The sequence below is a fragment of the Harpegnathos saltator genome, unplaced genomic scaffold, assembly GCF_003227715.2.
Source record: "Harpegnathos saltator strain DR-91 unplaced genomic scaffold, Hsal_v8.6 scaffold213, whole genome shotgun sequence".
NCBI lineage: Eukaryota > Metazoa > Arthropoda > Insecta > Hymenoptera > Formicidae > Harpegnathos > Harpegnathos saltator.
The window spans coordinates 251,357-268,144 of NW_020229999.1; the positions used below are offsets into that span (position 1 = coordinate 251,357).

Genomic DNA, 16,788 nt, shown 5'->3' on the forward strand with positions numbered 1-16,788 from the left:
ACTGCAATTTGCAACCCGCGACGTGCGACCAAGCGTCGTAAGTTTTTCCCACGGCTCCCCTCCACCCTTCTCGTCTTCCTCTTTTCATCATCGCGCTTAGTTTTACGAACGAACTTCAGAGATAGAGCGAGGCGGAGAAGGTGTGCAAGCGCGCAGAGTTTAATTACTCAGAACTTTGAATAAATTAGAACTGCGTGCTTCACGTGAAAAGGACACAGTCTTCTTCGGGGGGGGAGGGGGGAGGGGGGGCTGGCTCGCGAGCCTAAAGCCGCTCCGTGTATAAGAGAATCGCGCTCGAGCAAACTCCACGCCAGCGTTCACTCTGTCTTCTCCTCGTATAAGCGTATTAAAGCTCTCCTTAATTATACAGAGTCTGCTTTGAATTATGGATGCGTACGTCCGATATATAAAAGCGCGCAGCGTTAGCTCCTACTGCATTTCGGCACGGAAAGCCCATGTCGACGAGAAATTGAATCGACAAATTTCTCGAATTAACGACCACGACGCGACGGCGCGGCGGGAAGACGTGTTGTTGCCCGCCGCGCCCGGCGCGAAGTTCCTCGTAAATTCAGCTACGTAATGATTACACGGATAACACCGGTGACACAGGGCGATTTTTGAGACGCAATCGCAGGAGCAGAGGATACTCCCTTTACGACCTTTGCAAATCCAACGGGAGAAATATAGGAGTCGAAGCCGTTCGGCCGATCTGTGCCGTTACAACGCTCGCGTCGCGCCGCGTCATTCGCAACGAACGCTGACATTTACGTCTCGCGTGCTTAAAGGCTGCAGGAAAAATCGGCTACGGCTCACTCGTTCGCGAGATCGACTGGCGTACAAAGGAGCAATGTAATAGGTACATACGTGGGCGCTACTCGCGCACGCTCCAAGACGCGCGAGTGCTTCGTATGCGCTTTTATTGAAGTCGGAGAATCCCGAGCTTCCTACTCTCCACGAGCCCTCCACGCGGCACGAAATCGGAATTTTACGATGCGCGGTATCGCGATAATACTGAGTTACAGGCGCGGCGCGTGTAAACTCGGAGAAACGGACGCGCGGAGATGGCCTGAGAGAGCTCGACGATCCTCGAGAAATCGATATAATCGCGCGTCGTTACTCTCGAAGATGAATTTAAAATCCCCGCGACAGAGAGAGAGAGAGAGAGAGAGAGAGAGAGAGAGAGAAACGAAGTCGTACTCGAGAGATCCCCGAAGGAGAAAAAGCTATTTATTTATTTATCGTTTCGTTGGCGCGGGTGCAATATAATGTAATCGCAGCGTGTAACGCGAGCGCAATTAACACACGGACTTGATTACGCATCACGCGCCCGCGCGTAAAAGCGTTTCACGACGCGGACGGGAAAGTAACTCTCTCTCTCTCTCTCTCTCTCTCTCTCTCTCTCTCTCTCTCTCTCTCTCTCTGTCGTGCAACTTGGCGCTCTCACTTAATCAACGTCGAAGACCGAGACCGACTGCAAGGGTTGGCAACAGAGTGCGCGCGGTGAGGCCGCGATAATTATAGCATTCATTCGCGAATATTCGCATCGTTTGGCGCGTATAAGGTGTAACGAAGCGACCGGGATTCCACGGCGTGTTGCTTAACCCCCGCATAAATCCTCCGGCGTTCGCATCGCCGTTAGCCGAGTCGATTGCAGCTGACCTCTTATATGTTACAGATGTCGCGGTCCTGCTTTTGATTGTAGGTCAATTGCGCATTAACGACGGATTAATCTCGAGCGCCCCTCAAGCAATCCTAATCCAGCGCGGCTATAAATGAATTATTCCCTAACGTGTGCGTCCGATGTGCACGGGGCCGATCATTAACGATTTAAGCGCATTTGCGGCCGCTCCGCTTCGGCTACAGCCGAATATTAGACAGTAAACGTTGCTTAAACGTTGCGTTTGTATAAATGCGTTTATCGAAGATTAAGACTGCGCGCGCGAGCGCTGTTCAATCATTCGAACAGCCGCTACTTGACACGCCGGTTGACAGCTTGAGAGGCGCCCCTCTTCTGTCTCCCCCGCGAGTGTGTTTAATTTCGTCCCCGCCGCGCCGCCGCCGCGGTGACATAAATTTCCGCGTGTAACATAATTGGCGGACACTCTGTAAGCCGGACGTTATATTTACGTGATCGTTACGACGTTGCGGTGATTCGATATAACGCGGCTTCAGAGAGAGAGAGAGAGAGAGAGAGAGAGAGAGAGCTCAGTGTGGTAACTCTCGTAAGGATTATCGCACGTTTAACCGGAAAATTGCATCGCGTTGAGAGAAACACGAATGAAGTTTCTCGACACGGATCCCATTTAGTCCTGTTTGGACCTCGCGTGATCGGCGCGCGATGGAATTCTTCAGAGCGTTCTCTCTTTCCTTCCCCCCCTATCCTATCTATCTCTCTCTCTCTCTCTCTCTCTCTCTCTCTCTCTCTCTGTCGCTCTGTCTCTCAGCAAACGGCGTAGCGCAAAAGGTACAATTACGACACGTCGGGCTCTTTTCTCGGGACTTAAAAAGTGTCGCGCATAAACGACGGGTAACCTGCCAGCGCCGGGGTCTTTCGGGGCCACAAATTCCGGACGGCTTGCGTCCGCGGGGTAAATTAATGTAATTCCGTGCAAATGACAAGCACACACTGCCGCGCGGTAATGCACATATTTGTTCGGTCTGAAATACAGAACTGGCACGACCGTTCCTGAGGGCTAATTGAATCCGCGCGAAGCGATCGCGAGAGCGACTGCGAAAATGCAGTGTGGTGTGGTCGTCGCAGTGTGTCGGCGATCGGCCGATGCGATCGGCAGCAGCGCTGCCGCGTTGTTATCGGATAATGCCGTGCGATTCGGCTGCTGCGTTTATCGAGCGGCTCCACTCCGCGCGGAAATAAGACGTCCTAACGAGTAACACGTCCACCGCCGCGGACAACCCGCAATTCGAGCCGGATATAATCTTTCCCTGCTTAATCTCCCGCCGATATGAAAGGATAGAATTTAGATGGGAGGAAGATAGAGCTGACAAGACCGTAATTCCCCATTTAAATTCCGGCAGGAGGAAAAGGTATCTCTACATATACATGTACGTATACAGAGGCAGCCTTCTTCTCCGTAGACAGACGAGAGACGAGAATCCCTCTCTCGTCGTCGTTAATGGTAAACAAACATCCGCGTCGAAAAATTTACATCCGCGTTATTCCAGCACTGTCAACTTGTCGCGTTACGGTAACCGCGTCGCGGGATAAATGTGTCGGCATATGGTGTTCGCAGCGAAGGCCATCGAGAGACGACGCGTCGTTAGTTAGTTCGCGGAAGCTACGCGCTGCGCGCGACTTAACGAATTGCTCGTGCAAATTACCGGCGATTGACAAATCGCTCCGACGATTGGGAAAAACTTGAATGTCGGGAAATACCGCGCAAGAACGCACCCGCGTACACGTGTCATATCACCGTCACTAAAGCGCGGCTAAATCGCGCGCGCGCGAGCACTAGCAATCTGTCCGATGTTTATAACGAGCAAACTTCTATCGCGGGGTCGGAAATGCGAATCGGCTCGAATTGACGACAAATTGATTTCGTGCCTAAAAGATGGCAATCGCTCGGGGTTTTCCCACCTTCGGAAAAGAGTGAGCTCTCGCGACAAAGGCTGAGGCGAGCTGGTTGGGGGAAGGGGAGGGGAAAGGGAGCGTAACACAAGGTGGCGCGGATTGTAGATCGCACGTGGAATTACGGAGCGCGCGCGAGTGCGATGGAAATCATTTCCCGGGAAGTATTCATAATTACGATCGATCGAATATTTATGGAAATGGCGTTCGCTACGCGTACGGGCCGCGCTTTCTCGCTTTAAGCCGATTGCAAAGTTCGCGACGGCGATAGCGGAATTATGGGAAGAAAGCAATAACGACCAAAAAGATTTATGATATTGCACAAAATGTAGAGCCGGCTAATGTCCTTGCCGCGAACTTGCACGCTCCTTCCTACTTTCCACTTCCTCTTTGTATCGTGTGCGCGCGCGTGCACGCAAAAGAGAGCGGAGAGTTTACTAAACACGATAATGCACGTCGTTTTTCTTCTCAAAATGTCGCGTGCGCGCGCGCGCGGCATTATTCTAAAAAGAGGAATAAAAAATAAAAGAACAGGGTCAGTCTATGCTTTTAGAGCGTCCTTGGTCGGCGCTTTTAAAAGGTCTTATTCTCGCGAGAGTCTGAAAGACGCACGACGGTGGCCGCCTGGTACGCTTTCCTCACCTAGTCGTAGCCTTCTACGAGGTGAACCGGCCTCATGCATCAATCACGGTAACAAAACCACGTCAGGATGACGGCGGGCTATTGTCGCTTCTCCGAGGAACTTCGGACCGTTTTTCTGACCTCTCTATTTCGCGTCGCCTAACAACTCAATATAAAACGCCTGGTATCGCGTTTAAGTCACACATTTAGTTTTATTAATTAGTTTAGTAAATTGGACCCGTTGGAGAGAGACAATAGTGTAGAAATGACACGCGAGTCACCATATTCGTGTGAAAATTCATACCCGTTAACTTTTAATATTAAGATCCGGATTATCCGGATAATCCGCATATGCGGACTTGAATGAGCAGATAACATAATTATCCCGTATATATATATACGCATTATTCGAATATGAAATCATTTGAAAATAACATGACGCATAATTATATCAGAGTATCAAAATAGCATATCAATCACATTATATCATAATCATAATATCAATCGTAATAAAATAATGTTATAATATTTCATCAATATCCATTATTTTCATAAATATAGTCATAATCATAGTATAATAGTATTATAATATCTCATCATTATATATTATCATCATTGACATTGATATTGAATATAATCATCATCATTATCATTATAATAACCCGAGTCGAAAATTTGGTTCTACATTAACAGGTTGACTGCAACGCAAATTTCTATTAATAATTTCGCTTAACCAAACTTCGAACAGATGAAGTTACGATAAATAAATAAAATTCATAATATATATTAGTTCTTATTAGTTCGTCACTATTAGCTTTATGATAGCCATACTATATATCTAATTTGTTATATATGCAAATAATTAAACGTGTAAATTAAAGAAACGCAGCAGTATCTCAAGTACGTAATATCGGTCTTTTGTGATCTTTTATCGAATCAACGTGGCAATCAACATGTATTAAAAATTAAATATAGGAAATAAATAAGAAAATATATATACGTGAATAACCAATAAATATTAAATGATATGTTTTTCCCTTAATCTATATTTATTCCTTTTTAATTATGTAAACATTTCAATAAGAAAATTTATAGAAATTTTAAACGGACAAGAGAAAATAAAGAATTGTAGAGATAAAGTTAAAGTCATATATGTCCAAGAACATAGAAGAAGGATAAAGATTTAAATTTTGACTCGGTGCAGTGACAAAGCAAAATTAAAGTGAAACAGTGTCTTGGCAAATTGCACATGAAACATTGCAACTCAAGAGCTATTATATTAGAAGCACTGCGTGACTTTTAGTAGAATCCGAATTTCGACTCGAGTAATATTATAAATGTCGGAGATCAATGCGATTTCTACTCATGCACTATGTAATATAACGCTTCGTGAGCGTTGTGAATTTTATCACTCACTAATAGTCGACAAAATTCATTGATGTCTTGCGCGGTCCAGCGATGTCCAGCCAGGTCTATCACGTCTCCAGTCCAGATACAGTATCCAGGTGCACTTATTTACTTTCGCGTCGCGACGCGACGAGACGCGATAAGTATTCACATTTTAATAACGCGTAATAAATGCGTAATCTCGGTAGTATCGGCGAGATACTTTGACTTATATCGGAACGAAATCTACGAATGTGATCAACGAGATAAAATCGAAATCGAAATATACCAATTCATTTAAAGAATGTCTTCCACATACTTTCATCTTTAAACACATTCGCGAAACAGAGCAACACGATTTGAAAATCGGTCATAATGGTGGCATGAAACGATCAACGTCATACGAAATTTTTTTGCGAAGATAGTTTAGCATACTGTTGCGAAGACAACTCCGCATATTGTTGCGAAGACAACTCCGCATATTGTTGCGAAGACAACTCCGCATATTGTTGCGAAGACAACTCCGCATATTGTTGCGAAGACAACTCCGCATATTGTTGCGAAGACAACTCCGCATATTATTGCGAAGACAACTCCGCATGTTGTTGCGAAGACAACTCCGTATATTGTTGCGAAGTTTATTTCAATTATTCGCGAAGTTAATTTTCGAATTAAATACGAAGAATTTTAACGTAACCGAAAACTTTACTTTTATTTTGAAGGCAAGTGATATGCGAGCAAAGAATAAGCAGAAAGTCGTAACGCAAACGTAAACAAAGAATGGAAACCGTGGCGATCGTAAAGTTTATCATCGCGTATACGAGCAAACTGTAACGAATACTATATAGAATCAGCTGATTGAAAAATTTCTTTAATAAATTTTGACTTTCTCTGATAGTAATGTAATTATTTAATTGGAAATTAACTGGAAATTGGGACACTAATGCAATCAGTTATTTTGTATTTCTTCAACGATACACATTAACGATCTCTACTCGCAAAAAACTGACTTTATTCGCGACGTAAATATACGCGTGAGAAATGTAAACAACATAAACGACCGCGGTAGACGCGGATATTTTTCAAGGGCGAAGTGATCGCAAGTTTCGCTCACGGTGGCGCAATTCTAGTGCGCTTCAATGGAGACGATATAGTCTCGTGTCAAATATGTATAATATGCAATTATATACCAATTGAAGCAACAAGAGGATCGCAGTTTAAACAAATCGATAATTTAAACAAATTATAAGAATGTATAAAATAAAACACTTACATATTATAAAATTTAATTCAACATTACAAGTATTTATTATGCGATATAGATATTTGAAAACACGATCCTCTTACTGCTTCGAGAAAAATCCCACATGCAATAATCAAAATATATCGCATTATCTCCATTAAATTTCATAAAAATCCACCACCTCTCTTCCCGGGGTTTTTTTTTTTAATAAACCCGGCATTAAAAATTTTTAGTTTCATATTAATTTCTTTTCAAATTTGTGACTCACCAACCGACGGAAGTCAGGGCCAGCCACGTTCGGCTACAAGATCTGGAACAGAAAGAAAATATAATTACGTTAGTTATTAAGTAAGGTTAAAAAGACCGTCGCGATCCAAAGAAATGCCGACGAAATCGCACGGTGGAAAAAGTGACACGCACCCGTAGTAATTTAACGATAATATATATTTATCGTATTAAAAAAATCGTGACAAAAACGTAATAAAACAAAAGCGTAAGCGAACCAAGACCGAGAGAAAGAGTGTCTCCTTTTCCTGGTGGTTGCTCTTAAATATTCGTTGCCGAATGGTCCAAGAGACTTCCTCTATTGGTCCACGTTAATGCCAGCGAATAGTATTATTTAAAACGTGATTATCAATGATATATTGTTAAATACTGATCGGAGACTCACGGATAATAACTAACAGTCAGAATAATAGTTTCGGTCACCGAATCTATTCAACTGACATCTGTTTATTTTCCTCGTTTAACTCGTTCTCAATAATCTAACTGTTTCAACATCAAACGTTCCATAGTTCCGACGGAGTTTATCCGCTGTTTACGTTATACTCAAGGATAAAATGTAACAAACGGACGAGGATTAACTCTTTGTGATACGAATCTCATGTTGTTTACATCTCGTTATTTTATAACAAAAGGCTAAAGAAAGCATAGCGAGTCTTGAAACTTACCTTCGAGCTAACCCTGCTCGGCCCGAACCGGATCCTCCGGTGCGGCATTCGCATTTCCAGCTGGCCTCGCAATATGATCCAATCTGAAGCAAAGAAAAGAAAAAGATGCAACTGCATTAATCGTATACAGAGATTCGGATTAACAAACAAACGAACTGAGGCCCTTTGACGTGAAAAATCATACTAACCCTGGATTTACGTCCCGGGTTTCAAGAACAAAGGGCTAAATAGATAAGCGTAGCGTGTCTTTGAGCTTACCTTCGAGTCGACGCTGCTCTGCCCGAACCGGATCCTCCGGTGCGGCATCCGCATTTCCACCAGAACTCCACTTGTCACTCGCGATGTGGGCCAATCCTATCACCGATAATCCTCGCCAGATCTGAAACACAACAGCAGTTTTTCCGATTAGCTAAAATAATAGAGATAGATATTTTGCTCGCGGATGAATCGAGAACACGCGAATTGGAATTCGCTGACGCGAGCTAACGAGAGAACGCGAGATTTGAAACCCTTTGAAATCTCTAATAACAACGGAATGCGATAATTACCATTTCGATGGCGGGGTGCTGCTGCTAATGATATTCCCGGCACACATTAATCGCACGTACCGATTACCGTGATACATCTTACGACCAATTGGACCGATTTAGGGAAGAGAAAGACCGCGCGCGACGCGGAACGAAACGTCTGTCATTGACCGAGACGCTCGAGCGAGTGCGTGTTGTTCCACCGCCGGCGCGAGTTTTACTTTGTTTTGAAACTATTCGACGCACGCTACCTCATAATATCAACATCGTGTACTGTATCCTCTACGCGTGTTGTTTTTTTGTTTTTCCTCGATGTGTTAACCGAAATCGTGCCATCAACGGCTTGAAGTACGAATTTCCAGGGAAAGATATTGAAATGCGCATTTTAATGTAAACGAGAAAAAGTGCTGCGCAAATGATTGAACGGCTGATGAACGGTGACTAACGTGATTTAATAGTGCATTTTGTTTAACTAATGCTCTCATACACACACACACACACGCGCGCGCGCGCGCGCGCACGCACGGGAGGTATGCGCGGCGCGGGAATTCGGCGATAGTCGGACGCGATCGTACGCTGGCACGGGTGATTAATTGCAGGGTTAATTCTTTTTGAGCCGGCGATACACGTACGCGGCCGCGGGGATTCTTTTGATTAAAATTGAAACAAGCCCCGGGTATCAGTCTCTTATTATCCTAGTTAATTCCTCGGTACCGAATGTTCGATTAACCTCGATTCTCCTCTCCTCTCAACTTCCACTTGCCTATTTAGTTCTCGCTAACCCTCAACTGCCATCGTGCGCCGTCTTCTCGTCTCTCTCAATCGTTAATTATCTTAGCTAATGGCATTCTAGGTCAACTGTATCGTCAAATATCTCGAGTATTTCCTGCGAACCGTCCTCTCCCTTAAAGCGACTCTCATAAATTCGCGCACGCGGCGAAAAATGTTTAAAGGTCGCTGGAAAATGTCATCTCTGCAATTACGATCGAGGTGTTATTAATATTTGCACGTGCTCGAATTATATATTAAAAAAAAAGAAAAAAAAATGGATGAAAGTAGCTAAAACGTTCTAATTCGGACAGCTTCCTTTGGGCCTCGATGTTTCGTCGAAGTACCGTTTATAAATGAGGGATTTAAATTTAAGATAACATGTTGCGATTAAACGCGATTAAAACATAAGTGTAATTACGTGTACGACGTGAAAATTTCGATACAGCTATCCGATGCGATCGTGCGCGTGGCGCTCGTACGAGGAGAAAAAAAACGGAATGCGAAAATCGTGCAATTTAATGCCTACACGGTACGTTTTACGCGAGCGCGCGCACGCGCGCGCACGCGCGCGCGATATTCGTTTCTCCTATATTTATAGTACCATTTTTACGTCAAGCATACCGCGCGCGTATATAAATTACGAAACAAAAGTGGCGGAGGGTGCATCGAGCACATCGTTGAAAAGTATTATTATCGCAGAATTCATGGATACATATATATATATATATATATATGTATATTACAATACAGAAGTGGAAAGGTTGATAAAAGGCACAAAATGAATTATGCACGTTCCCGGAGCAACGGCTGCATTTATATGCATTAAAACCGCACTTTCAAACGTGAACAGCATATGTAACGATACGTTTTGCACTAAACGTTCATCGCGTCCTCCTTAAGCACACGAAGCGGCTCATGACTCGATATAATAATACCGTAAGACTTCATCAAGGCCGAGTAATCGCGTGCCATTAGGACACCGATCGTTACAAAAATTAATACGTTCCGCTTTAAGCATAATAACGGGTTTATCGACAACGGCTAACTCCATTCTTCCCATGTGATGAGATCATTTTCATGCACGAGTTCCCGACGTGATTGTCGACAGATGCGCGTATATGAAAATCATTCATTATTTCGAAAATGACGCAAGTACCGCAAGTCATCCCCGTGATATTTACGTGGTACACAAGTGATCCCCCCCCTCCCCTAGCCTCGCGTCCCGTCCACTTGCACACGCACATATGCACACTTTTGTGCGCTGTAGAATCCCGAGAGCGCATTGTACGAGCCGTTTTCCGAAAACACACTCTCCTCTCTCGACTAGCGGCACACGTTTTCCGACGTTCTAATGATTTAGTAGCTCCACCGAGATGGTAAATTAATATGTTCGAGCGGCGAACACGCGTGTGTGCAAACGCCGTTCGTGCAAGAAGAAGAAGGGTGTTCGGCATCTTTATATGCCACGCGCGCGCGAACGCGAGAGAACATTCCACGTCATCATACACGCGCTATTATACGGCGTGAAAATTACAACATGCAGAGCATATCGAACACGCCGGACTCGCGAAGCGACGCACGCACAATGTTGCACACGCGGACTATTGATCCATATTTTCTTGTTTCACGCTGTGATTTACAAGCGCCGCCGGTAGAAACGCCAGAACGGACATTGCCGCCATGGCCGCAGAGGGCCGAAAGACGAATGACGATGCGATCGCATTTTCGACTCTCTCTCTCTCTCTCTCTCTCTCTCTCTCTCTCTCTCTCTCTCTCTCCCTGATTCGCTCGTTCGTTGCACGCAGCTGAATAACGATCATAACTTTCGTATCGAGAGACGCACAAGTTTATGTCATAAATGCAAGTTTTTAATTTCGAACCATTCTGTGCGCGAGCGCCCGATGTAAATCTTCCTATTTCCGGTAGACTTTGCAATCAAAGATAAACGTGCGTGAATAACTTCTCTTCGGGAGTTACATTGTAACGAGAAAATGAATCGCTCGTTCGTCTCACTCGCGCTGTTCGCGCGAGTACGAATAAATGAGAATCAACGAGATACCACCCGCGTAATTCCACGGTGCGGCAGGGATGAAAGGGACAGCGTGATAAAAGGGATTATCTTAGGGGGATATTCTTTCACTGGCGAAACAAGGCGAAAGAGTTATTTTTCAGCGTTCAACAACAATTAGCGGAGGCCCTGTAAAAAGCCGAGTCGAGCGCGCGAGCGCGAGCGAGTTACGCGTTTTCGGGTTCAAGTCTCGCGAGATATTAACGCGCGCGCATGCCGCGCGGAATTACTCTCGCGCCGTATCTCGACGTCGAGTTGGTGCGCGTTTCTATTCCCTTACACCCTATACATCTTCCCAAACACGTGCATATTTTTTCGCTTTATCCGCGATATGACCGGAAGCGAGTGTGCTTGTAAAAAAGCCGCGCCAGTCCGACGCGCACGGTCGGGCAATCTGCCTCCTTCAGCGTGGCCGGCGCAACCCCGTACGAGTGCACTCACACGTACGCCCCCTCCCCCCCCCCAGTCGCACCCACACGTGCGCGTTCCACTCGTAGAAAGAGAGAGAGAGAGAGAGAGAGAGAGAGAGAGAGAGAGAGAGCGAGAGAGCACTTGCTCCCCGGCGAGGGTTGCCGCCGTTGCAACGTTGAAATCTGCCCGAGTCGGCTCATTCCATCGCCGTAAACCACGAGCGGCGTAATACGCGCGGCGCGCTTCATCGGAATATAAAGCTAAACTGATATTCCCCGGCGCTGCTTCCCGCATATTCGGCCCGCGTACCCGGCTCCGTCGAGATTTACGACTCTACGTACGCTATATCCGGCAAATATTAAGGGCAGATAACGTATCACTTATCGAGGCTCGTGCACACACGGGCGCTTTCTCATCCCGTTCTTGTACCGAAAAGTTATCTCATCTCATAGCTAATCATCTTGTCTCATAGCTAACATCACGAATCGCGAGAGAGAGAGAGAGAGAGAGAGAGAGAGAGAGAGAGAGAGAGAGAAAAGCAGATGATATCCGGGACGCTTCGGCCGCGATGAGACGAAAGTCTCATGTCTGGAGTTCAACATCCCGCGAGCATTCAATCAAGTTTGCCGCTCTTCCGGGTCAGCGCGTCTGTCGGCGCGCCTGTCGACGCGCCTCGAGATATCGCCAGGCTTTCGCTCATTCACGTAAGAATGGCCAAGTTATAATTAGTGCGCGAAATCAACGAGTCTCTCCTCTCCTTAGCCGTTGTGGGAGGGCGACTCATCGAGCAGTTTGCGCTCGCGCCGCTCACGCGAGTTCTTTATTCTCTCGCCTTATTTACTTTCCATTCTTTAGCTCTTGTCTTTTTTCTTCGCCTCCCCTTGCGAATGGAGGTGTTACGCCGCGCCAGGAGCGCGGCGATTTGTTAATCCGCGATCGCCCGTGAGTGAAGGATTAAAGTCGAAGGGAGCGGATTATGCGGTAATGGAATTTCGATTTATGAAGGATAGCGAGTTATACGTAAACAAGCGGGCTTTAAACGTTTATCCTCGCTTCTGTTTACTACATGTACTTCCTCTTCTTCTATTTCTACTTCGCCCGCCTTCTTTATTCCGCCTCGTCGCCAAGACAATATTCTCCCTTAACACGGTTGTTATTTTAAAATTGCGTCGCGCCATCAGTTAAGCGCGGATAACGCGGCCCGTCTCGGCGAGATTAATAAAAATCCTCGTTGTCTACCGGACGGTAGATGACCTGTAATTTTTTTTTTCACGCCACGCGGCACAAAGAATGAAGGAGCTTAGTTAGCATGCATAGTATATTTATTCAAGAATTTTTCGCGCCCGTCCGGTCGACCCCGCGGGAAAAATATGGTCGCGTAATGGTGATTACGGCATAATATCTCTAAATTAATCTCTATAGAGATGAATCAACGTGGATCGTTTTCTCTTTTTCTTCCTCTTCTTTCTCTTTTCCTTATTTCTTTCTTTTTTTTATGGCTACGCGTTGAATCGACGTATTTACCGGCCAAGTCATTACCGTTACGTTCACGCGGTAATTAGAACCGTAATTGCGTGTGATTGAATGAAATAGCGGCGACGATAAAGAACGTCGCGACGATTGAAGTAGTTCGACGCGGGATTACCTTTCCGCAATAATGAGTTCTCGCGCCATGATTAAATACGAGGGAGAATAAGAGGAAGAGGGATAGAGAGGGGAAGGCACTTAGGGATTTTATATGCACATCTAAATCTCGCGAAACGCCCGTTATATTCGTCATGCCGACATCTCGGCGAATGTCTCGGCGCGGATTTCCACGGGAGAATCCGAGAATTCTGGCGTACATACGTCACGCAAAATTAGGGCGCCCCGCCTTTTTATGATACGTGCGGAACCGTAAGAAATTGCCGGAGAAATGTTGAGAACACAACAGCCGGTTGGTCGGTTACCGCGGCGACTGAAAAATGGGCGATGGGACACATCGACCCCGCGCGGCAAGCGCGCTCGCAAACATCCCTCCCCCCCCCCACCCGCCGCCGAGAACCCGACCGCCAACGAGCGTCATTGGCTTGTATAACTTTCCTTCTTTATGCGATATTTTATAGCGCCATACGCGTGTAAGGAACAACCTACATCCGGTTGTTCGTTTCATTACATATGAAATTTCTATTCCGGCGTCTCATAAACTTATTTCTGTAAACACGTATCGCGAGTTCGCGGTTTACCGGCGAGAATTCAGTTTCGGGAACGCGTCAGCTGTAGAGTTCTATGGGATTTCTATTGTTTGTAGGTGCTCTGCACTCGGTGACTTTACACTGTGCATGAAAAAATTGCTGCTGTTGTGCCTCGATATTTTTTATAGCGCTTGTCATTCTCCTATACGATGACTTCATATTCGCAACAATCGTCTCACGCGGAGCGGAGAATTTTTCTGATCTTCCTCCGATTCTCTCAAGATCTAAATGCTATGCTTCCTCTTCTTTTTTGAGTCAGCAAAATAACACGGAACGCGCTATAAATTTACGAATACCAACGCGTAAATCGAATCAGGTGTTGTTATTGTTATTGACAAACTTGACAGCCTCAAAGTTTCGATCTACGCAGAACGCGCGCGCGTCGTTCGAAAAGCCGAGCGCGTTTTATGCAAGCAAAAACTTCCGAACGGACAAATTTGCAGAAGATCACGAGGAAGTTTTTTCATAATGCCCACAGCGGCTGAAAGCAAAGCGGCTATTGGGATAGGAGCGTGCAAATAGGCCGGCATCTTGAGCGAGTTACATCAAAAGCGGAATCGTGAATTATTCGCTCTACGGGCCAATTTTTCCGCGTTAAAGCGCGCGACCGCGAAGAATGGCGCGATTATGCGAAATATAAATTATGGGACAATTGAGCGATAATTAATAAATACCAAAGACAAATTGCATGTAATTACGAAATTACAATTAATATTACACGCTGATATATAATGAACGTTACAGAGTGCGTCAATATAATATTCATTAATAAACTGTACTGCGCTCTAATTGAAACGTACAAATGTGGTAAGAATGATAAATGCGTATAATTCGAACTTTTCTATCTGACAATACAGTTAATTGCCTCTCGCAAAAGTGTTAAATATAATTTCCACGGTCTGTTCGCGGCATCCCCAAGGCGGCGGTGTCTAAATTGCTTAATCGACTATTTGATATATTGCCGCCGTAAATATATAGGACCGCTCACCGCTCGGCGTAATGAATCGAATAAATTTAGAAACGGAATTGCTAAGAAAGATTCATCAGCTCGGGAAGTCTCACGACGTCGCGAGGAAAGATAGAACGCCTCCCCCGCGACTCCACAATTAAACTTCACTTCTAGATGATATCCGCAGATTCAAAGTAACCTTCGACGAATATATCCTACGGTTAAAAAAAAAGGCGAACGGTTTTCAGGTAAAACGGTTGGCGAGGCAACCGAAGCTTAATCGGGGGCCAGGTCGGGGAAGGAATAATTGATTTATAGAAGGATGAAGCGCGCGCGCGCGGTATAATTCGCGCGTTAACCAGACGGAAGTCCCGATCGTAACGCGAAATTACACCCCCAACACACGGGGCTACCTTCTCTGCGCCGCGAGTAAGGGAAATATATTCGCGGAATAAAATGTCGTTTCTCGTAAAACGTAAGTGCGCATTTACTCGTAAATGAGAACGACTCAGCCGAGGCGGCACTCTGCGCCTCCTCGGCATATGAAGCATCGAAGCCACGAGCGATGAACCGCCAGAACCCCCCCTGGGACGATAGGACCGCGATCCCCTTGTATGAATAACGTGAAATACGCGATCGTAACATAACCGTAGAATTTCGAGCGGGAAGAACATTTAATAAAAGGGCGCGAATTCTAAATTCGCCGGAAGTTCGCGAAAGCTCCGGCGATAAACAAACGTCGGCCGGGCGGCGACCGATGCCGCTATCCGGCGGAAAAATGGGGGAGAGACTGCGAGAGACTTTTTTCTCCGACTGACACGGCTTCGCTTGGATTACTCGCCGACGAGGAAGGAAGGAAGGAAACCGACAAAGCGTTCGCTCACTCGCCCGCTCACCACACGTGGCGGAATCTACTTGCACGAAGTTTCCGCCGACGTCACGATTGCGCAGGCGGAGCGGTCAGCTCGTCGTCCGACTGACCGACCGACCGACGACGTTTCCGTGTCCGTTCGCGCGAACACGATCGCTGTCCGTCCGCGCGATTAATTCTCTCGCGAATTTCACGAAAAGAGCAGCGGAAGAAACGCGTTCGCCGTTACAGGATGTACCACCACGACTCCCTCTCTGTCTCTCCTCCAACCCCCCTCTTTCTCTTTCTTTTCCTGTTTTTCACGGTCTCTTAATTCGCTAGTCGATAAATCCCCCTCCCTTCCCCCCGGTCACCAGCTGGTTCCGCCTTAGCGAGGAAGTAGCTCGTCGATGTACTTAAAATAGCGAGTGTCGGTGAACCAACAGCTTCGTTGTCGAAACAATAGCTGGGCTCGCTACACAAGCCGCGACAGGCAAACTCCCGCTAAATACGCGGTTTTAATTAGGCGAAGTATCGTAATTAGCAGGAACGTTATGAACTTACTAACAAGTTCGCGCTTACCTTCGTTCGGGGATTTCTGCCGGTAATGGCTCGCGTTGGCGTCGATGTTGATAATACGCTAATTAAGATAATTCGGCGATTAAACGCTCACCGAAGAAAGCTCATTGGAAAGTCAATGCGAAAACAGGACCCATGCAATTAACCCCTCCCTCTTTCCGCGTGGATGTAAGTCGCGCTTGTAAAATAGTTCTCGGGCCGTCGCGCGAATTACGCGGCCGAGCGACCCGTCGACTTTCAGTTCCGAGCGAATGGATCCGATTTGCATATGACCGATTTATTTCGATTAACCGCGGGACGTAACTCTTAAGCAAGCATTAGTCTCTTTTCCGGCCCGAGAGAACCGAGAGAAACAGGGAAACGATTAATTTTCATCGTACCTCTGTCGACTCCCCGCGCGTTTCTCACCCAGAAATTAAAGTTGTAAAAGAGATAAGGATCGGATGAATTTTAACTACAGATTATATATAACTCTCGTTCTCTCTCTCTCTCTCTCTCTCTCTCTCTCTCTCTCTCTCTCTCTCTCTCTCTCTCTCCTTGATCAAATAAAAGTAAAGTTAACTGACGGTAACGGTGTAACGAGCTCACACTGCGTTTTCAGAAAAGGACGAAA

The 16,788-nt window shown here is 45.9% G+C and overlaps 2 protein-coding genes across 2 annotated transcripts in view; one reads left to right on the forward strand and one right to left on the reverse strand.

Moving 5' to 3' along the window:
• The window catches only part of LOC112588422 (uncharacterized), a 127,459-nt gene that overhangs the window by 74,461 nt on the left and 36,210 nt on the right, over nt 1–16,788 (forward strand). The window lies entirely within an intron of this gene.
• Nucleotides 7,702–16,788, reverse strand: part of LOC105184765 (uncharacterized) — a 55,807-nt gene continuing 46,720 nt past the window's right edge. The window contains exons 3-4 of the mRNA XM_025298317.1: nt 8,045–8,165; nt 7,702–7,869 (exon numbers count right to left, since the gene is read on the reverse strand). Of these exons, the coding sequence (XP_025154102.1) occupies nt 7,742–7,869; nt 8,045–8,165 (249 nt within the window). The 3' untranslated portion in view covers nt 7,702–7,741. The remainder of the gene's footprint in view (nt 7,870–8,044; nt 8,166–16,788) is intronic.